General features: G+C 36.1%; 1 protein-coding gene across 1 annotated transcript in view; it reads right to left on the reverse strand.

Annotated features, from left to right (window-relative positions):
• Positions 1-628: 628 nt before the first annotated feature.
• The window catches only part of kif3ca (kinesin family member 3Ca), a 79,722-nt gene continuing 56,783 nt past the window's right edge, over positions 629-23,567 (reverse strand). Inside the window, exons 4-8 of the mRNA XM_088625459.1 lie at positions 17,084-17,202; positions 15,636-15,752; positions 12,257-12,365; positions 7,721-7,899; positions 629-6,395 (exon numbers count right to left, since the gene is read on the reverse strand). Coding sequence (XP_088481585.1) covers positions 6,287-6,395; positions 7,721-7,899; positions 12,257-12,365; positions 15,636-15,752; positions 17,084-17,202 — 633 coding nt within the window. The 3' untranslated portion in view covers positions 629-6,286. The remainder of the gene's footprint in view (positions 6,396-7,720; positions 7,900-12,256; positions 12,366-15,635; positions 15,753-17,083; positions 17,203-23,567) is intronic.

The following is a 23,567-nucleotide window of genomic DNA, read 5'->3' on the forward strand; positions in this document are numbered from 1 at the left end:
CATGGTATTTGTACAGAGATTTCTACTGCTTAGATTCAAGTTGCTGGGGGAAGTGGGTATAATGGAGGTGACTGCAGTTTTAGCTCAAATCCTTCGGAGTCTCTTTGTGGGATACTCTGAGTATTGGCAGAGCCAGAGATGGAATGGGGGATGTTTCTCTTGTTTTGTATTAAATCTGGCATGTTCAGTATATTAAATACATATATATATTTCAATCTTAAACATAGATGAAAAAAGACATGGTTGAATCCCAATTGACTTGCACCAGCAGTGGAAATTTGACTTTCGACTTGGAAACAAAGTTGAAATGAGGGTTGGGGCAGGCAGATCTCAGGGAATATCTTATTCTCCCACATCCAGATGTGATTTGCATGAAACAGGTGGATGTGTATCTGTATCTTGATTTCCTGATATTTATTGCAAATGGTTAATGCTCTTTTGCACTTTTTAAATAAACATGTAATAACTCATTTTTTTAAATGCCTAAAAAACAAAATTGGGAAAAACTGTTAACTTACAGGAAGCCTTTCTTATGAAACTTGTGTGTCAGAAGCATCAAAACTGACAAATCAATGTAATAGACCAGAAAAAAGCACTTTGATGCAATTAAGAATAAATCACACACAACTTTTCAGCAAATGTTTTTATTTTTTTGCCGGTAGTGCTCAAGTAATTGTTTTCAGTTTTCAGCAATATAACAGAATCGCAGATTTCAGTAGCACAACCAATAAAATAGCAACAAAAAAATAAATAATAATAAAGTCAAATAAACAAAAGAAAATAAGAGAAAAAGGTCTGGCCACCACACAGTCATTTCATTCTGAATCCAAACTTGTTGTTATGGAAACAGGCTAAGAAATTTGGTCCTTTACAAGGCCCTGACCTCCTCCACTCTGAAGCTGCACTGCAGTTCACGATTTTTACTGGAGAATCCAACAGTCTCTCACTTAATTTCACCAAAGAAATCCAAAAGTAGAGAATTCACAGAAGACAAGGGTAAAGAATCTATAGCAGAACAGACCCCACACACAGAAATATTGAAACCCCTGTATTTTACATAAAAATGTTGTTGTCCTGCCCCCACCCCTACACCCCTGCCAAAAAAATCATATTTTTTATTTATCCAAAGCACCTTCAGTATTTACAACGCTTTGTGGATATTTGTGCTAGCAAGACAGTAAAGAACTTTTTGAGGCTGTGCGAAGTAGTAGAGAATATAAACAATCATCTTTTCTCATGTGAGTCTTAATTATGTGAGTCTTTTACAGAAATATGAAGGGGTAAAAAAATCTCTGATGAGAGTGGTTAATGAAGGATATGAAAATGTATTCTTTAAGATCTGGATAAAAGTTTTACTTCCTTTTTCTGTGTCTGAATATTTTAATAAATGCATTGTAAACATCCGTTTTCAGTGAGCTGGCTGCTGTTCTACTCTCGTCATACCTAGACAGGAGGTTTGACCATTTTTACCAAAAAAGAGCTCATTTGCACCCAAACAAAAAATATATGAATTTGCTGATGGCCTGAGATCAAACTAATCACAATGGGAACTGATGTAAATGGAATAACCGGAGAATTCTACAGTTTCTCACTTTCGTACCACTCACTCATGACACAGTCAAGACTCAATATGTCATTATCAGTGCAGCTAAAACATAGCACTTGGTCTTCATACCCTTAGTAAAATCCTCACATTTTACGATCAGCATAGAATCATGGTGTAACAGTTGTATGTACTGTACGTTCCCAAGGCATGAACAGATAAGAATTTCATTACACAATGGAGATGTTAATAAGTGTTTTGATTTCTGCCATCGTATCATATCATTTAGGTTTGCCAAGATGCTCCACAATACCTTGCAAAAGAATTTAGATCTTTGCATAGATTTCAGATTTTCTTGCTTTAAAGCCTGCGGTCATGACAATTTGATGTAGCAAATCATATTTGTTATATACAAAATGTACTCCACATATTCAAAGCATAAACCAAAAAGAAAGAAGCAGATAATTAACATGAAAGAAAAATGGAAATGTCATGGTTGCACAAGAACACTAAATGAAGAGCTCAAACTGGCCTCTGTGTGAATGTCAAGCAAGGATTCAATCATGAAGACCAAGGAGCTTTCAGAATAAAGACCGTTAATATCTCTTTATGTGTGGTGACGTTTATCATTAAGAAGTGGAAGGCAACCAGGCACTGTCTAGATCAGGCTGTGCCTACACACTGAACAGCCAGACAAGGAAATAACTAGTTAGGGATGCCAATGTGAAGCCAACAACAACTTTGAAAGAGTTACAGATTTTTGTGGTTGAGATACTACAAGAGAAAATGCCCATGAGTCAGCAAAAAAAAACATCCTGCATCGGATGTTCTTAGCAAAGCACCAACATTGTAGTGCAAACGTGGCAAACATTTTTATGATCAGACGAGACAAAAATTGGTCTAAATATTAAGATTTACATCTAACTCAAACCCAGCATAGTTCAGCCCTCAGTCAACACCATCCCTACTCTCAAGTATGGAGTTGGCGGCTTTATATGATCATTGTGAATCTCATCGGCAAGGACTGGGAACCTTGTCAAGACTGATGGAGAAAAAAGCATGGACATGTATTCACCTTTCAGCAGAACAATGATCCAAATTACAGGGTCAAACCTACACTGGGGTGGCTTGAGAAAAAGAGAGTAATGTGTCTTAAACTGGCCCCCAGTCATAGCCCTGACTTGAATCCTTTTGAGAATCTGTTGAAAGATTTAAAAACTGCTGTCCATAAGTGATCCTGAAACAACTTGAGAGAGGTTGAGCAATCTGTCGAAAAGGAAGGGCATAAATTGCATGAATCCAGTGTGCAAAGTTGATAGGGACTTATCCAAAAAGATTAGCAGCTGTGATTTTTACCAAAGGAGCTTCCAACAAAGACCAAGTCTGAATATTTATGCAGTGAAAATATTTTTTCTCTTTACTTTTGGCTGACATTTAATGTAAGCTATTTTATCCTTATATTTATTCTTCAGTTTGAGGACTGAGGTCTTGAATTAAATGTTCCGTTTAAAAAATGTATATGCATCATTTTATAGTTTCATAAAATGGCACAGCAAAGGATGTGTAAATACATTTGTAAGGATATCTGTAAAGCTTGTGCCATCTGATACTAATGATGGATTAATATATATTCTGTTTGTTGTCTGAAAAATGTATGTGCTCATCTTTTAAACACTTTTGATAAATAAATGTTTCAAAAGATCCTGGAGAAGTGACTTCTCATACATACTAGAAATTACAAGGACATAAACGTCAGACACTTTCAATTTCAAAGCCAGAAGCTTCAAGATAAGTTATTTTGAAACAAAAAAGTCTCAATGGTTACCAGCTGTCCATTAGTAATCTCTCAATACTAAACTAATTTGTAACATTTGTTTCAGTGCTCCAGGAGGTTAAGGAAAAAGAAAATTAAATATAGTGTATTGGCCTCAGTAGGAATATTCACAACATACTTTGGATGTGACCTTTCTGATCAAGAGGATTAGCAGTTGTGTGAACAAATGTTCACAAACAAAATTAATTATTCAGAAACAGAATTACTCTGTTTAATTCTTATTGCATTGCTCTTTTAACTCACCCAATATCCTCTGTAATCCCAAATGTATCAACCTTATCTTAAGTCTGAATTGCCAGAGGTCCATGCCATATCATTTTACCCAAGGTACACTTTACTATTTGACATATCACATTAGGCCCAATGCATAAAAGCAAGCTTACTTAAACATTTAGTTTCCTGTGCTCCACCAGAAGTATTTCTTATAGTCTTTTTCCTTTCTATGAAATATGATCAGGGATTAAACAGTCACACTCAGTATAATGGCATTTTTTGCAATGGACTAATGATATTCTCTATAGCTCACAAGTGACTTTCTCAAAGACAGGAAAGGAGTGCCAGTTGCTTCAACAGGGACAGATGTTTCAGTCTGTCAAAATCTGTAGATCCTAATCTATTCATCTTTTGTATGTTGAAATTTTTACTTTGCCCACACATGATAAACAAGTTTTATTTTCAAGTATTACCTTTCTTAAACTATTTTTTTGCTACTTATTGTATTCATAAACTTGCCTAGATGTGCCTATAACAGAATGATGAGTTTTTCACTGATGTGCAGGTATTGAAAATCAAAGAATAATGATTATTTTATAAAACATTATTCACATGAAAAAATGGAATGTACACATCAGTTCCCAGTTCTCAGGTGAAGTACTACAATACAGTACATACATCACATGTAATTTTATATGTAAGTACAGAAATAATGGAATATATGCTGTATATATGTTTTTTTACAACTCTCAAAGGAAGTTTTGCAGGACATAAGAAATATTGAGACTCATCCTAAGTCATTTCTGGCCAACGGACAGCAAGAATAAAGGCCCAAAAAGCTGAACCAGGCCAGAGCTGTTTTATACAAGGGAGCGTCATACTGTAAATTTCAATCATGAAAAATGAACTAGAGGACACAAATGGGAACTATATAGAAGTGCATTTAAAACCAAGAACAGGAGGCCCTTCTTTACTCAAAGGGAAAAGGGTATTCTCTCCTCGGTGAAGAATCACCAATTGTTAATCAGCTTTGCTAACTGACTGCTATCCGGTCAGAGCCATCTGACATTTTTCACACTGTGAACCCCACACTGCTTGTGCAGCAGAGCTGGTATCAACTGGAGGAGTGACGTGACTACCTCTGACAGCACAGCACGCACACAAACTCTTAGCAGGACCAAGAAGACACTGCTGTGCAGCAAACTGAGGATATTTCAGCATATTCGATGTATTGACAGAGGGTAGACTGGAAGTAGCAACGGCTGGACCACGGTGCTCGGATTACTCTTCGCCCTACAGCTATAACTGGTGGAAACACTCAAGAGTCCCATGGATGAAAAGCTACTCTTAAAATCAACTTTTTATTTATTTTGTGAAAAAAAACAACTAGCCTATTTAGTGTCAATACCAGAGGAACACAGCTCCTGCTCTGAAGGATTACAGTGCAGTGGGTTTTATGAGTCTTTCTGCATGCATCCCTAGCGTCTAAACAACTGGGTAAAGGTATTAAACTGGTCCAGTTAAGCCAAATATGACAGCAATTAGTTTCAGATCTTTTCAGGTCTGTTGCCCTCCAAAGCTGTGGATGTGCTTTCCTGGTTTATTCAAATCCCTCCACTGAATTCACTTGAAAAGAAGAGAAAGCTAGTTTGCACACCTGAAGAAAGCTCCACAGCCAAAATGGTGTTTTATTTTCTTCTTTTTTTAACTTTTATAAATGGAATTATCCTTAAAACACCGGTTTTGGAAAACATTCCTTAGATTTAATACTGTACAAGTCTTAAGTACAAGCTGTTGTTTTGCACTTCTTTTTTAGCATGTTAGGTTGTTCACCTATGACAATGGACAATGAAGAAAGAGAGTCTGCTTGTGCAGACAAAAGACCATTATAACAGGACTTTCATCCAGGAAATAAGAAAATCAGGTGAAAATATCACCTGATTGGAAGAACAGTTTTTTTCTCATATTTGTTTTTAAATAAGTATAAGATGATTTTCATTAACAATTATGGTACTTGATATACTAGTCTCTGCCATTTCCAGAATGAATGGGATTAATAAACTTCCACAAATGTTACATTTTATTCTTCAGTTTTCAAATAAATAACATAAAATGTCAGTTAACTATTGGCTGTTCAAGTAACTTCAGGTGCATGACACATTTCTCAAGACAGTAAGTGTTCTTAGAAAAAAAACCCAGAAAACCCAAGAAGAAAAACTCAAGACCATTGCAGCTATTTAGAACCAGGGTTTCCCCAGTTAAAAACCTGAAGCTTTTCAAAACAGTGCGGTTTGCTCTTCCAGTAATTTTACATTTTACGCAAGAAACCTAAAAATTGCTTGATTGCCTCACAATGTTTACTAAGCACAGCATTTTACCACCATTTACTGTACATTTGAAGGTCGGGCTTTTGAACTGTACATAATCCACAAGCTAATGAGGTTAAATACAATCTCTGTGTTGTAATGAAGAGCTTTGCAGGCCTCGGTAACTGGCTCAGATGAAACCTCCATCTCGAAATACCGTTTTATATGCTTAGTAAATCATTATGAAGAACCTAGTAGCTCCTCTTGCATAAAAATAAGACAACAGAAACTTCTTAAACCACAGGACTCATTGGAAGCTGGCAGCGCCTGAGCTATAAGCAGGCCGTACAAGCCTCGTGTGACTGCTTTCTCCACAGGAGGAGAGCAGCCTCACTGGTGGGAAGGAGCTGCGGCTCCCTGGGAGAGGGGGAAGTAGGGAGATCCAGAAGCCAGGGAGAAGCTTGAAGATGAGGATGAAACTATTCTTGGGGCTTGACACCTTGAAAGAAGAGAGCACAAGCAATGGACACCATATTATTCTGGCTGAAGAGGGAAGTAGACAATAACAGAATGAAGGCCAGGTGATCAAGAAGTGTCGTACTTAGATTCCTAAAATGGACACATACAGTACATATAACAGGACCCACCCTTCAACTGGTGAAAACTTAGCACCGCTTATTAATGTGACATGTTCATATTTTAAATTAATGTTGTGAGCTTTATACATTATAACACAGAATACAAAGACGTTTATCAAAAATATGTATTTTTCTTTTTTTTTCCTTTTTGAATGGACAATTTGTTTTCGACAACCAAATGTAGTAACTAAATTTATAAGGATTGTATGCCATTATTTACACACTTTTAACCACAGTAAAGCAATCAATAATAAGAATAATGTAATTCAGAACTGTAGGCTTTCTTTTACTTTGCAACTTCTTGGAAACATCTGGTAGTTCTTTTTTTGTTCCTCTCCCCAGCAAACGTTCACAAGCAAGTTCATACAGTACCTATTGAAGCCATTCTGTGCTAATGTAGTTCTTACCACATTTGAAGAAACATTAGCATCTGCACTTTCATCAAGGCTATTTGCCAAATCTCTGCTGGATCAGCACTTTTCACACAAAGAATTTACTTCAAGAAACTTCTTATCACTACTGAATAGTTTGGAATTTCCTCCATAACCTTGTCATTTTTCTGAAACTGTGATTTCTATACTTCTACTCCTTTCCTTCTCAGGGCCACAGTGTTCATAGATCAAACTTAGATCAAACTCTTCAATGATGCCAGTGCCTTTACCTACGGCATATAGAATGTAAGGCAATGTGGCACGTTTTGAGAGGATGCCTTAATATCAACAACATTGTAGTGAATCAATCTGGTACTATGTTATGCAAACCTTTTTGACACAAAAGCAATTATTTTATACCGACTATTTTCTTTGTTTCTATAATATACTGTATTGTATACTCCAGTCCACCCAGTATAAATGGGGACCAGGATTCTCTTTCGTCCTCTTAACACCATGAAAACCAGGACGAGTTCTGTCCCGATGAGTCACTCTGGCTCAGATAGACAGATGATAGATACTTTATTGATCCCTTGAGGGAAATTGCAGAATTGCAGACAGATATGTCAATTGCTCGTTTATTTACACGTATTCCTTTTTAGTGGTTCTCTATATGGCTACCTGTTAGTCAGGAAACAGCACTCGATAGGAAAGAAGTGAGTGGAACAACAATTTGCATACTACGTGGATAGATGTTTCTGGTTTATCAGACCTAAATGGTTTGAGGACTCTTGAAGGCACCCTGTTTCACTCACCATGAGCGTGACTTCCTGACGCGGTTGGCAGCGGTTCTTTCTCTGTAGGCGGCATTGTCAAGCAGCAGGTCTCTGCTCAAATGGTGGGCCAGGTCATGCTCTGGCAGAGCTTTGGGGAAGTCTAAATGGAACACCGCTGGTGGTGTCACATCCAGCTCCAGGAACATGATGTTCTCAGCCTGAAAAAAAAAAGCAAACCTTCATGATAGATTCAAGGAAGAAAGCCATTCCTCGCTCACGCTGTCCTGCCCAATTCTTTATTTGTTAGGCTTTCTAATGCTTTGGGCAAAGGAGTGCATCATTTAATTAAAATCCAAGATAAAGCAACACAATTGTAATGAAGTGATGGAAAAAGTTTAACAGATTTTGTACATTATTAATCTACAATTTGGACAAACGTTTTCATGGCAGTTCCACATGAGAATAAATATCTGTGGTCATCTTGCAATTCAAGCCCGCTTATAAGTGAAGGAATGAAACACAAATTGGAAAAGTTCATGAATGCAAAAGTCATTTAACTATTGCACTTAAAATTCACACAAATAAGTATCATAACCTATAGCATTTATAGGATTTTTAAAACAATAAGTAAGTTTGAAAACACTGATCTTAAATTACTTGAGATAAAGAGAAAGAAATATATTTACTTTAGGTGTTTTTGTTGATACATATATCATTTTTATCTTTTAATCAATATAGACAAAATACAAAGGCAAACAGAGTTTAAAGAGATATGTTGTTAAATGCACGGAATTCAAATCAAAGGATGTTAAAAATTGTACAATACAATACTAAAGCCTCATTGAGAATATTATGCACCATTTTTGTCACAACACTGCCAAAAATATTACTGCTCTGTAACCCGCACAGAAGAGAATAAGCAGGTATACTTATAAAGCGTGTATAAAGCGTCATACACTGAAAGGCTAAAGAAATGATTTTTTAAGGATTGAGCAGGGAAGAATATGAGAGGACCAGATTTAAGTATTCAAAAATCCTCCAAGTCACTACCTAAATCAATTGTGATACACAAACCAAAGCACATAGATGTAAACCAGAGGGAAATGTATTTATGTCAGAGAATAAGATGTATTTTTTAGACAAATGGTTGTGGGAGTATAGAACAAGCTACCCAGCTATTAGGTTGAAGCCAATAGTATTAGGTAGAAGCAATGGTGTCTTTCAAGAAACTGCTGGACAAATCCTTGGATCAATTCACTACTGGCAATGAAATTAACTAGATGGGCTGAATGGCCTCCTCTCATTTGTAACCTGTCTTATGTTATAATTAGCTGGTGCCCAGTGAGGTGAGAAATGGATTACACACAAAGTTCCCTGATTATGGTTCTATATCAATCACTCATCATGTTAAAAGGAGATCTCACAAACCCATGAAGTTTGGCCACAGAGTGCAGAACTAAATTCATTTACAAATTTAAAACATCCTTTGGAAAATATATGGAACAAAGACAATATTTTGAACGACGTATTTATCGTAAAATTACATTGGGAGACAAGTCTTCATAGGCAGCTAACAAAGATTGATTGATTGACACCGTGGATTGATATTGTTTTTCCCATATACCCACAAATCTAATAGTATATACACTCTGTTGTCAGTCTCATTTCAGACTCAAATCAGTCAATATACTCCTATTTACTGTACTAAATAAAAGGGGCTTTGACCCAGATTTATCATATTTTTCAGTTAAATCAGTAATGATGCATTACAGTAAGACTTCATAACTATATGCATGGTTACAGTTTATGTCGTTTATCCAGATTATGCTACGTGGATTGGAGGGAGAGATCATGAGTATTAATTTAAGTATCAACAGTCATTTATTCCGCTACAGAGCTTAAGAGACAGCAATGATAGAGATGTGTCTGATAGCTCTGTGCTCAACATAACAAGTACAGAAATTTGGAAAAAGGGTTTTAGCCAGGTAAGAGTTTTGAAGTGCTGACTACATGTAGAGCTCCAGTTGTATTGGTCATGGTCCTGTTTAATCTGAGACAGTTGTGCTTGGGCCTCAATGGGATTGAGTTTATCTTGTGCATGTAGTTTTCATTAATGAAGCTAAGACTAGTAAAATACTATATTTTCAAGATTCATAAAGTTTTTTTTTCTAAATGAATTTCAAATAACAGCTCTTGGCGTAAATCAAATTTGGAAGATTTTTAATGTTTCCCATATACAGTATATGTATCTGTATTTGTTGCAACAGTAAACATTGTCATATCAAAGCAATATTTTAAGCAATAAAATAGCTTGCAATATTAATGACAAATACCAGTAATGTTAAGCATACTGACTAAAGCACATACTGGTTTATTCTGTTTGTTAGAGGCAGTCCATAGCTGAAAAACTGACCTAGTCCAATAAAAAGATCATTACACTCCTTAACCCATAAAAAAGCTATTATTTGGAAAGCAAAGTGATGTGTTGTTGAGTTATAAGATTTAAAACAAAATAAATCTTCAGTGTATGGAGCATTCCTAAGGCAGTGTATACTGTACATCTCAGTCTTTGAATTCTTTAAACTCCTTATCTTGGTCTCTATAATGTCACACAGAAGGTATAAATGCAAATCAATTTTGTATGGCTACCATCAGTGTTGTTGACCTCAAGACTGTTCTTCTTAGAAGCTATCGCACAGGTGTGGAATGCCTGTGGATTTTTTTCAAATGTTTACAAGCTCCCTCCACAGATCTGAAAATTTCTGTGGTGGGTTTACCAGGAAACTAAGATGGTTGTCTATCTCTTCCTAAATGCATTTGACAAGAGACAAGTCTGAAGAATTAGCTGGCCAGCTATTTCAGAGTGAATCTTTATTAACTTGCAGTCTTACAGCTTCCATTTTAATGCTGTGCATATTTACAGTACCATGTATTATGTTACCACCTCTTCTTCCAATCAGGTGATATGTTTCACTTAATTTTCTCATTTCTTGGATGAAAGTCCTGTTATAATTGTAGGATCATATTTCTGTATATACTGTAGATCTATAGACAAACACTTAAGAAGCTTTTTTAACTTGTGTTTGGCCTTTAAAATAAGAAGCAGTAGAGTTTAAAGCATCTTTGTACACAGTAGGTTATGTTTTGCTACTTGCATGTAACACTGTACAGTACTTGTCTAAATATCATCTGTCCTTCTATACATTTAAATTCTGTTTATGTCTTTTTACATTTTTATGTACTTCTAGCAATTTAAATAGTGCTTTTGAACTCTCCTGTTTGGTTATTAGCTTTGAAACAGTGTTTGCATACTACACCAGTATCTAAATAACTGACATGAATAAGGAAAAGCAGCGGTCCTAATACAGATTCTTGTAGTACACCTCTGATCACATCACCCCAAGACTGAGTATTCATCCTTTACCTATGTTCTCTGTTTTCTGTCCAGTTCTCAATCCAAATGCATGCATTCCCTTGAATGTCTACTCCTTATAATTATAAATTAAATATTTTTTGCAATTTTTTATCAAAAGCCTCTTGACACATTGGTTTAGCAAAACCTACCTTTTCCAAAACCATGTTGACATTTCCCCAGAATCATAATTCATCAAACCCCAGTGATGAGTTTATCTTGAGTGTATCTAGTGCCTGTAACACTTTTATCCATACTATCCTATTTCTATGTTGTTTAATACAAAATAATGTATTTGCTTATCCTGAGCTATTATGTCTATTTCTTCTCCGGTAAACATCTGAGTGAATTTAATTCATTATCCATTTACTGATCATCATCTAACCCTTTCACAAGTTTATCTCCAGTAAGATGTCTTTGAGACATCTGACTCTGCCCTATACCGTTGTTTTTTCACTCTGTAGGGGCCTGTGACTGAAGCAAACTGTCAAGCTGGCATTCTTTGTCAAAGCTTTCTTATCTTGGCACCAATTTCCTGCTTCCTGTCCGACCATCAAAAGTTTCAAACTGGGGAGATTGTAAGTCACTGATTCCATAGCCAAATGACATTTCATCATTCATCACCCACTCTCCTGGAAGTTCATTTATATTTTTACAGATATATACTGTACGGCTTATTTGTTCATACTGTCAAAGCAGCTTTAGTCGATACATTTATGTGAATAACTGACTGGTCTTTTCCCAAAATTAATTCATATATATAGTTTAGGCATAAGCAGTATAAAAAACATCTTCCTGTCGTTAGAAATAAAAATCATTTGCACTTGGCAGTGTCTTTTTTGTAAGGTCTGCCAACAGCAGACCAGCCATAATCCCCTTGTGCTTGCTTTGTTAGTGTTGACTGGCAGAGTCTGAGTGTGGTGGCATTTAACAGAAAACCCATCTAAAATCAGTGCTCTTTGTATCCTTCTCCCTAAGCTTACAGGGCTAAAAAAAGCTTCATTAACACTTAATATCTTTTGCTGTATGGGTCTATAATGCCAGCGGTAAGATTTGAAAGGAATCTGTACATACACTCTTTGTTTTCTGAACTGAAATAGAATTGGTCCATTCAAATATCCCTAGGGTCTGTTTCTACCAAATAACCCTCCTTTATCACCTACCCGGTATCTAGGGTGAGCTCCCATTGCTATGGCAACCCGTGCATACTGGCTGATTGGTCTCTTGTAGCCCACTGCTGAAGCCGGCCTTCTCTTCATCTGAATATTTTTGCTGGAAAATAAAGACGCAAATGTATTATTACAGAATGCGGTGCAACTTTTTGTGTGTGTGTGTTTATGGCTTCACAGAAAGGCCAGAACATCAGCAGGTTTCTGGAGAGTAGGTGGAAAAAAATATAGGTCTATAAAATTATAAAGAGCTATATTTTTTCAACAATATGTATGCTCAGAAAAGAGGAAAAGAGCTGGCCTGTGAGTTGCTTGTTTTTACACAGCATCTAGGATTTCCACTTTTAGGGATGACGAAAAGTCAGTTCATAAAAACAGATAATGGATAAAATAAAGTGAATAATCACATTTGAACATCAGACCTAAGGTGGTTGGATATATTAAACGAGACAGGACACATCATGTGTGTGTTGAGGAAAAAGCACAATCCAATTTCTTTTTAATTAAAGTCTTCAATTAACATATGCTGTCAAAAATACAAAGCAAAAAAACTAAAGTGGTCTAAACAAAATACAAAGTATTTATTATCACGCCGTACCAAAAAAAAAAAGGCATAATTTAATCGGGTAAAAGCATTCAAGAAACAGTTTATTTAATCTTGTGAGAAGCCAGAAGATGACATGCTCCTGTGAGGCTGAACAAACCAACTGTCTGCTTGAGGGAGTAAAATGACTTATTGATCAAATCAGGAACCACATTCCAATCAATCACTCAATTATTCTTCCATCAAAAAACTATTTATGCCTCGGAGATCTCAATTATGAGCAGAAAGAAGGGTTTTAGTTTCAACACACTTGTATTTTGAAATTGTACTGCCCTTTTTTCAATATAGCCAACTGAATATACAGATATGCAAATCTAGGGCTGCCAAAAAGCCCTATAATCCTGAGATACTTTGAGAGAGAATGGAATTTGAAAGTTTTCCTGGAACTGAATTATAGTAAATTAACATGTAAATTGAGCACTGAATCTTTACTAACTTAATGTACTGTACAGTGCCTTTTGAACTGTAAAATCAAAATTGTTATTTTTACCTTTCAGTTGAGCAATTTGTATTTGTGATCATAAGATTTATATGATTGATTAGTACAATATAAAGGCCTTTCTATTTAAAGTTTGGTGAGCTTAAGGGGATACAGACTCCATGCAGTTATTATCTCAAAGGGAATGCTAAATTTTACACTCTGAAATTCTCTTGAAGGGAAGATGCCCCAACACTTCGTCACCTGAAATCACTGGACTAAGCACATACAGTATTTATCAGAATGATCAAATCTTTTCATGGAGGTACCCCCAAATAAACCGCATATTATCCTCACCTCAGTTATCGACAGAAAAACTGAAGCATAGTAATTTCAACTCAATATATGCTTGCTTCCTGAGCTTTTGATCCACATGTCAAATGTGAGCACTGCTTTGATGTCTCGTCTCTGACCTTGTCAGAACACCACAGTGAGAATGACACCACTGTGCCCTGTCATGGGAACTTGCCAGCTCAGCCCTCAGGCATACTGGTAAATGCTTGCTGAGTTCCAATTTACTGTTGGAATGCACAAAGCTAATGTGCCTCAGGACCAGGAATTTAACAGGGGAGTACACTCCAGACAACAGGGCCTCTAATCATTGCCTGTAATGCTAAACATATTGTTACTCAGCACCTTGCATCAATATTATTTCGCAAGATTTATCACTGACACAAATTAATATGGAATGATTTTACAAAATTAAATACAATCTTCAAAAATATTGAACTGAGATTTACATGGAATTCTGTGTTTGTTTGTTTGTTTTTAGCACAACAAACTAATTGCACATTAAAGATTGGGGCTACTGTATATCAGTATATGGTGTGTTTATTATATTATTATTTCTACTGTATTGTTACAGCTTTAGGTGACTGAGAAGAGCCTCTAAGATTTTAGGTAAAGTTTGTGACACTTGGCAGAGCAAACACTTTTAGCTTCAAAGCAGTTGAGATGTGGGGGGTCCCTTGATCAGAAACCATTGTAAGGTTCACCTTGGTATACCTAGGCAAGTTAGGGGTTAATGATTGTCAATGAGCAATACAGAAAAACACCATATAAGATCACATTAAGAGCACAGAGGAAATGACAAGAAGGAAAGAGAAAACAAGAAAGGAAGGGGAACATCCAGAAGCAGGGATGAAGAGAGAAGAGAGGAGCTGGAACCAGAAGCTTATGTCAGGCGAGAGCCCCTACTTCATGATCATCCAAACAAAACCTGACTGGAGCTACGTATCTGAACCTTGCTAGAGAGAGTGTGCTATTCTGTACTTTTAGAGAACTTGGTTTCCTGGGTAAAAGATTCCTCAGTTAGAGATGTCTTTCTTGCTTAGGGTGCATTTTTAGAATAGGGTCATACTGTAGGTTCACATTTAATTTTTAACATTCGGAGTGCAGAGAGAGAGATTTTAACTGCAGGATGTATTGTACTGCATTTAGTTAGGAGGCAGCTTATCTCTCATGTGGCCTCTGTAGGCATCATGTAAGAGTTCAATACTTAGTAGAAGTCAGTCGGGGTTTCTGGGTGATTAGAATGTTAGGCCTTTGAACCACCTTGTTTGTACATTGTGTAGACATAGTAGCTTGTGTGTTGTATGTTTTGTTATGTGTAGTATAGTTTGTGTTTTGTCATTGTTAACGTCAAAAGAAGAAGAAGAGCATTCCCAGGACACAACTGGACCTTTTTGACAGACATCTTTCATGTACACCAACAGCAACAGAGACAAAATGCAATAATATTTGTCTCATCTGTTGTTTTGAATACCATGTTGAGATTAAGATTGTTTCTCTGAAAAAAACAACAACAACAACAAGAAAAGCATTCTCTTCATGGTTGGGAAATATTGAGACTCTCTTAGATAATTATAGGCCATGTGTGCACAGCTCTAGTCCTGGAGGGCTGCAATCTGGCAGGTCTCTTTAATACTTCCAAAACCTAAAGAACTGGGGAAAGTAGTTCATCTTGCTCAAGTCAGACAATAATAAGATCAATTTGGTAATTTAGAGTTCAAGTGGTATGAAACTACAGTCCACTACAACTAGAGTTGTACACCCGTTACAGGCATAGAAAAACAGTTACTCGTCCTTTTATCCATTCCCTGATATTTATGGTCTCAATTTGCTACAGCTAGTTCAATCAAGTGAAAATTCTGTATGTAACAAAATATGATCAACTTTGACTTTTCCTATGAGATCAAGCATAAACACTGTATAAAAAAATCAGCTGCAATTTGGTTTCTAATTGTTGTTCTTTACCTTACTTCCATGTCAAAGCAAAATCTGCAACTTACTTTCCAGCAGGGACAAGGGGCTGGAACTTCCACTGATCCTCTTCTGCATCAAAGACAAGCCTGTTCATGATCTTGTTCTTCTCCTCAGGAGGAATGAAGTTTTCGATGATAAGGTACCTGCAGCCCAGGAGATGTTTGTCCAGTTATGAGTCGAAGCCAAAAACGGGAAACTGTAAAATTACATCTGAATATTTCCTGACACCCATGGCTTGACTGGAATAACAAGCTAGGTAACAGAACGTGTGGATAGGGTGAAACATTTTCAACACTCGCTAATTTCATGTAATTTAAATCCACCTACATGAGCTGCAGAACTATTGCAGATTTGCATTTCAGCTTTCGAAAAAAACAATTCGGAACTTTAGGATTTCAACAAAGAATATATGAGGAAACATTTTTTCGAGACACAATGCATTATGCATTTGTGTTTCCGGAAGCAAGGGAACATTTTCAGGAATACATCTGGCTTCCAGTCTGAGAAACACTGAAAGAAAACAGATCGCTTTTGGCCAAACAGGAAAGGCACTGTCAGCCTTTTATTGGTCATGGGATTGCAACAGTATGTCTACAGCAGATACTCTCCTCTCTCTTTGTGAATATGGAACCAAGCTCTGTTTCTGCATTTCCTCCTTTTCTGGAGTTTAAAATGTAATTAGAAATTCAGCAACATACAATTCAATAAGGTAGATCCATATTGAAGTTTATGGGGAAAATGGCCAAGTGCTGATTAGCCATGTTTCCTCTCAATGTTCTCTTATAACATTTCCTGAAAAATCATATTTCCTGAAACAAGTTTTGTTTCTACAGGCTTTTTATGCTATGGTTTTACTCATTTATTCCTCAGAACTGAAAAAGAGAATGAGGAAAACTTGAGGATGAAATACTGCCTCTCACATACAGTATACCACCTTTACATGTAAATATTTCCAAAGCTACATGCAACATTCCAACCATCCATCCATTTTCTAACAGATTTATTTAAAACAAGGTTGTGGGAGTGCCGGAGCCTATCCTAGCAAGCAATAGGTTCAAAGCAGGATACACCCTGAATGAGGAGCCAGTCCATCACAAGGCACACACACAGATATAAACACAAACATACACACACTTAGACAGGTGCCAATTGTCCCAAAATACCCAGAAACCAATAAACCTACCAATATGTCTTTGGACTTTGGGCAGAAACCCAGGTGAAGACAAAGAGAACATACAAACTCCACACAGATAGCACCCAAGGAAATGAACCCAGAGCCCCAGTGTTGCAAGGCAGGAATGCTAATCACTGCGTCACTGTGCTGCCCCACATGAGAAATTATTTAACTTTATACTTTATAAACCATTCTGTTTTGAGTTGAGTAATCAAATGAAAAAAAAAACAGTCTCCTCGCTAGCTATAATGGATTGAAAGTCCCCCTTGTCTAATTTGCGGATCTGTCACCGAAACTCACTTGAATTTGAGCTCTCGAGTCAGCTCATTCTGGGTCTGCTCCAGGTCCTGCCTGGTTCTCACGTGTTCATCATGGAGGTCCTGTATCTCAGCCTTCACGGCCTGAAGCTTGGAGTACAGCTAGACCAAAACAAATCAGAAAGAGTTGTGTTGCTCAGTATAAATGGCCCACGGTCAGCTCTTATTCAGATCACTTTTGGCTGTCAAACTCTTTACATCTGGCAGCTGTTAAATCACCAATCACCACAAATGCACAGATGCTTTGATACACTGTACAGCTTGTCTGAGCCTCAGGAGTCTGCCAGAAATACACAGACAGGTCCTCTAATGTGTTCTACTCACAGGCTTAGGAAGTCAAGTGTGCAATTTCTACCCTCCATGCAGCCACTCTTTCTAGGTTTTTTTTTCTCATTGCTAAGAGTCTCAGATAATGGCTTTTATTCACTGGCTTTCAAATACCCAGGAGAGCTTAGAGAGCCATATTTGGGAAATCAATGTATCTATTACTGTTGCACTGTTTAAGTAATTTTAAATTCCAGTCTTTTAAAGGTTAAAGATTTCTTGATTGGCAGTTTTGTAGGGGCTCAATCAAAAATATTGAGAGAACTGCAAAGCCTCAATTTCTTAAACCATTTGTCAGATGAATGACATTTTATTACTCCGCCACAGACATTGTTTTTAACTTTTGTTTGACCTCTCCCATTTCTTCTTCTTCATGTTCCTCTCATTATCATTTTAATCAATTTACTCAAGACCAGCTTCTGACATGATATCTGTAGTGAATCTAAATTAAGTATGGTGTTTTTGATTATTAATGTCCTTTATTAATGTCCTTTAGACTGACTGATACATTAAAAAAAAACAATATAGAATTTATGTGCAGATTCTTCATTTCTGAACGTATTTCTTAATAAGCCTGAAATCTAGAATGCAGTGTTATTCAACTAAATAAATACAAAAGCATATTTTTTGGAAAAAACATTCAACATATGAGCCCACCAAAATCCAGTTCATGGTAAAATAAAAATTAAATTAATATTAATTAAAAGAGTAATACAACATTGGCAATCCTAAATTTAAAAACTCATCATTTCAATTTATGTTTTAGGCATGCATAAAAATAATTGAAGTTAAAAATTAGCATAAAAGGTTATCATGCAAAATATGTTTTCATCTTCACACAGGAAATGTTAATATTAGTATCTCAAGCAATATCTGAATGAAAACATAACCAATCATGTTAAAGTGGTTTTAATGTTCATAACACCATTGGGATTTGCTTCAGACCTCCAGGACCAACAAAAACTAAATAATTTACAGGAAAACAAAAGACAAATGTGAGAAAAATACTAGCATACAGACTTGTATGACAAAGTGTTTTAAAAACAGACAATAGCACTTTTAAAACTCCAGTGAAGACTCCCAAATGCGTTGTCTCCTAGAGCTTTCTTCAGCAATGGATAACACACAAATAACTTTAAAAAAATCACGTGACTGGTTTGATGGTGTTGAACTGGTTCGATGGTGTTGTATCAGAATTTAGCATTTAGAAACTAACATACTATTTATTTTCCATTTATCACAATCTGTACAATAAATTAAAATTATTCAGAAAGATATTTCACATTTACGCTATATCATTTATCTATTAAGATTAATTTGATTGTTTCAGTACTTGTGTGTTTCTTTATTGAATCTAGACTGTGCACAATTCAGTGTGAATAGTTTTTATTTGTATGGTAATTAATAATCTCTAAAGAAAAGTGTAATCAAAATGGTTTCTTTCCAAGATGGCAAATGAAACACACCCCATGCCGGGCAAAAAATAAAATGTATGCAAATTTTGCATAAATCTAAGAAATACACATGAATATGAAGGTACTTCACATCAAGGTCACATAAGACACATTTCCTACTTAAGAATTGGTAGCTTGTTACTAATCTCACACTTTTAACTTAAGGCTGTATCAGCTGAATTAAGAAAAAAATCACAAAAGTAATTCATAAATGTAAGGTTTTGCACAATGCCAAGGTTAATGTGTCCCCCAATCATGAAATTATAACATTAAATGAAGCCTCATTTAACATGAATCTTAGGCTGCGCTTTCAGTTCATCAGCTTCTTGCAACAAAGCACATAAAATAAGCATGTGACAAGCCTTTTCTGATCAAACCTGAGTGTCAAATCTAGACTCAAAGCCCTTCTTTTCAGAAAGGCTTTTATTTCATTATTTTACCTCTAACCTCTTATCTTTCTTATATGCTTATTTTATAATTTGCTGTCCCTATAACTCTTTTTTACACCTGCTCTAAAGTGCTTTGAGATGCTACTTTTAAAGGTGCTATATAAAATAAAGTTTATTATTATAAAATAACCATACTATATTTAGCAAAACAAAAGATTCTCAATTATTTTGCTCCTTTGTCACACCCCTACTGTACCTAAAAAAACAATAAGCCCTTGCTTAGGCAAAAGAAAACATGCAAATATGTCTTACCAAATATACCATAAATATACCAGATATATACCACTCCAGTTGTCAAAGCATTTTCTTTAGAAATTGTTCAAATTCAGTAATGATTTTCCAGGATTGCTGTCAGAGTATAAGAGGCCATGCTGACGCTCATGTGCATTAATGAAGTCAATAATTTGAAATTAATTACTTTCATACATAAGTTGCCACAACACAACACATCTTGATAACATGTATGTTACTTACATGCAATCCCCCCTTTTTCTGCTATATTGTGTTTTAATTGAGTCACACAAAGAAATCTCCTCATCTCTGTGCCTGTTTTTATTAGTGTTTATATCTATTATATAATATTCTTGTTTAATTGTGGTTGGTGAAACTGAACTAGTAAAATGGTGGCAGTCAGTAAACAGGGTGACCAAAGTAAAGCCAGGCTTCTCACATCAGTGGGCAAAGCATTCTGGGAGTGTATGAAGGTTGAAAGGCAAAACGTCCGAGACCAGAGTTAGTCTGAAACTTGGTGTTAGTGGAAAAGAAACCCTTTGATCTCAGCCCCTGCACAAAGCAGAACTCCTCCAAATTTATGTTTTGGAAATCTCCAGTGTGCTTTTTGGAAACAATTGGAAAATGGATAGCAGAGGCTGAGTCAGTCAAGGTTGGGGCACATGTGACAATGGTGTGTATGGGAATCAGAAGGTAAGACAAACCTTTTTGTACTGTTATATACAGGAGTGTGTGTCCAGTGTGCACAGCAGGAAGGCAGGAACAGTCCAGTTTATAGTACGTAGACATTTAAAAATAGGGCAGAAAACGGATATTTTGATTAGGAAGAAACGGAACCACTGTATTGGAATTGATAGTTAAACATGCAGTATTCCATGAAGCATTAGAAATAAACTCAACATCTATAGTCATGTTAGACTGCAGGAAAAAGAGACCTTCCTATTCTTCCTTTATTGCAATATTCCACTGCAATAATTTTTTCAGAATTCTCATCTGTACCCACTGAGTACAGTCTGATGGTTCTCTGTGTGTTTAAGTAGCACAGAGGCCTGTGAAACAGAAGGGAAAGTGTTTCTTAAATCTGAATTCTAAGTTAAGCAATAGTCTTAAGATTTAAAGTTCTTATTGCTGTCCTCCCCCCAAGATTGGTAACATGTTAGTATACTCTTTTTTTCTTGCATCGTTGACCTAAATTTAAATTCATTTTAGCACATAGAATTGTTTAAATCTACAGAAGCATTGTACAGTACCAAGGCATATGGGATAGCTACAGGAGACACCAGAGGACCTGGATAGCTCAGTCAGTAGAACATGAGAGTTTTAATATCAGGGTCATGGGAACGTGGTGCATTTGCTTTATGGTGCAAGTGAAAACTACATGGGAGAGCACTAAAACCTGAAAAGAAGAGACAGTTCCTTTACTCAATGTGTTGTAGGAGAATGTAACAAGCTCTAGCCATGGTGCTAAAGCTGATACCCTGGTTTATTTTAAGAAACAGCTGGATGAGATCCTTGGATCAATAAACTACTAATTAAAAAACGGGCGAGATGGACCGAATAGACGCATGTTTGTAACCTTTCTTATGGTCCTATGGTGTTATGACATCACTGCCACTGCTAAGCACTTGTATGAACCACACAATAGTACTGGTGTATGAAAAAGATAACAATGACATAGGATCTTATCAAAGTTGTTCAACCTTGTGGTTGAAGAGGATTCTCTCAAGAGACAAATGGATAAGATCTTTGGACCTTCATTGCTAGGAACCAATGAATCAGATGAGCCAAATGTCTTCACTTGCTTGTAACCTTCCTTATAGTCTTAGTAGTTAACAATTCCAGAGACATTCACAACTACAGATAATTTACATTTTGGAGGGAGTGCAGCAAAATTATTTTTATTAAAATTAAAAGTAAATAAAAAGGGATTCAATTGACATTTTAACATGTAATATTAGGCTATTTACATATAAACGCTGTTATATATATTATATATAATATATATATTTATTTATATATATATAATCATATATAAATGATTTTACAAAAATTTAAATTGTTTTTCAAAGTAGGCCACAAAAAACGAGGAGCCTACAAAACAGCTGAGAGAGATAAAAGCTTCATTAATTAAAGTTAAAATACAAGAATCTCTTACTACACTATATTAAATTTAGTTAATCAAAGTATCTAAGAAAATTGTAAATTTCTTTGGCAAACATTAATTATTTGAAAATGGACAAAGATACCTGAAAAGGCAAATGAACCAATTTGAGAAATCACCTACACATAAGAAGGTTTTCCTACAAATAGAAAAGAATGTTTTCTTACAGGAATGTTTTATAAATACTTTTTATAATAAGCTATAATTGGGAAACATAATGACAGATGAATGTTAATGATTCCAACTAAATGACTAAGACTTTGATCTCACATTACTTTAAACTGCAGTTAGACCCTCAATTTGATCTTATTTTACATAAACTAATATCATGTGCTTGAGTCTTTTTAAAATGTATGAATTGCTAAACTGAATGTAGATTTATTATATTTCTAATAATAAAGTATATACATTAATTCATTATTAATACAGATAATATTAATGATAGTATAATTATTATTATATTTATTATAATAATTAATTGGATTTTTTTAGTTTTCAATCCAAAGGACTCCAATGCACTTTACATAAAGAAAGGGAAACTCCAAGGAAAGTAAATGTATTTTTATGTTTCATCTTAAGTATCATCTTCTGTTACAAACAGACTTGTAACTCTATAAACACCCAGAACCAAAGTCAGACATATTTTAAATCTGAAGATATCTGATAATATATATTCAATTTTTGCAGTGATGTGAAAAAGAAAGTACACACCCTCATGATTATGATATGGTTTTGCATATTAAGGCCTATCTGACCTTCATCTAGTCCTCACTAAATCCTAAAAGTAGATAAATCTAACCCCATGTGATAAATAACACTCACAAATTTTGCTTTGTCATTACTTATTAAGCAAAAATGTAAGTGCACCCCATTATTCAGTAAGGTGTATAACCGCCTTTAGCAGCAATAACTTGTATTAAACGTTAATCGGTCTCTCACATCGCCTGGGAGGAATTCTGGCCCACTCCTCCTCACAAAACTGCTTCAGCTCTGTGATGTTTGAGGCCATCTGTTTATGCACAGCTCTGTTTAGGCCCCGCCACAGCATCTCAATGGGGTTGGAGACTGGACTTTTCCATAATCCCGATTCTTTTCTTTTCAGCTATTCAGTCATAGATTTATTCTTGTGTTATGGATAACTTTCTGCTGCATGATCCACTTTTGGCTAAGCGTCAGCTGTTGGACAGATGGTCTCACATTTTTCTCTAGAATGCGCTGGTATAGAGAGGGAGTCATGGTGGACCCAATGATTGTGAGGCGTCCATGTCCTGTGGCTGCAAACCCCAAATCGTGCCCTCCACCACCATGCCTGATGGTTGGTATGAGGTTCTTGTGGTGGTATGCAGTTTTATAGGCTTTCGCCAAACGTAATTTTGCAAGACAACCAATCAACTCCACTGTGGGCTCATCTCTCCAGAGGACATTGTTCCTGACACCTTGTGTTTCTTCAGGGGCTCTTTTGCAAACCTTAGCCCAGCAGCAATGTCCTTTCTGGAGTAAAGTCGTTTTCTCCTGGCTACCCTTCCACGACAGTCATTCTTGTTCAGTCTTTTCCTAATGGTAGAATCATGAACTCTTGAACATTTGCCATATTGACAGAGACACTTCTGTGGCAACTGTTTTGACCTTTCTCCCTCTGTAAATTATTTTTCTCACTGTGGAATGATGGACTTCACATTGCCTGGAAATGGCTTTATTACCATTCCCAGACTGATGAGCAGCAGCGATTCTTTTTCTGAGACTGTCACAGATATCTTTTGACCTAGACATGACGTAACCACAACCTTGAAAGCTCCACACCAAACTGACCAAGTTACAGGTGGAAGCACTTTCTGCTGATCAACTAAT

This window comes from Lepisosteus platostomus, chromosome 3, assembly GCF_059453375.1.
Source record: "Lepisosteus platostomus isolate fLepPlt1 chromosome 3, fLepPlt1.hap1, whole genome shotgun sequence".
Taxonomy (NCBI): Eukaryota; Metazoa; Chordata; class Actinopteri; order Semionotiformes; family Lepisosteidae; genus Lepisosteus; species Lepisosteus platostomus.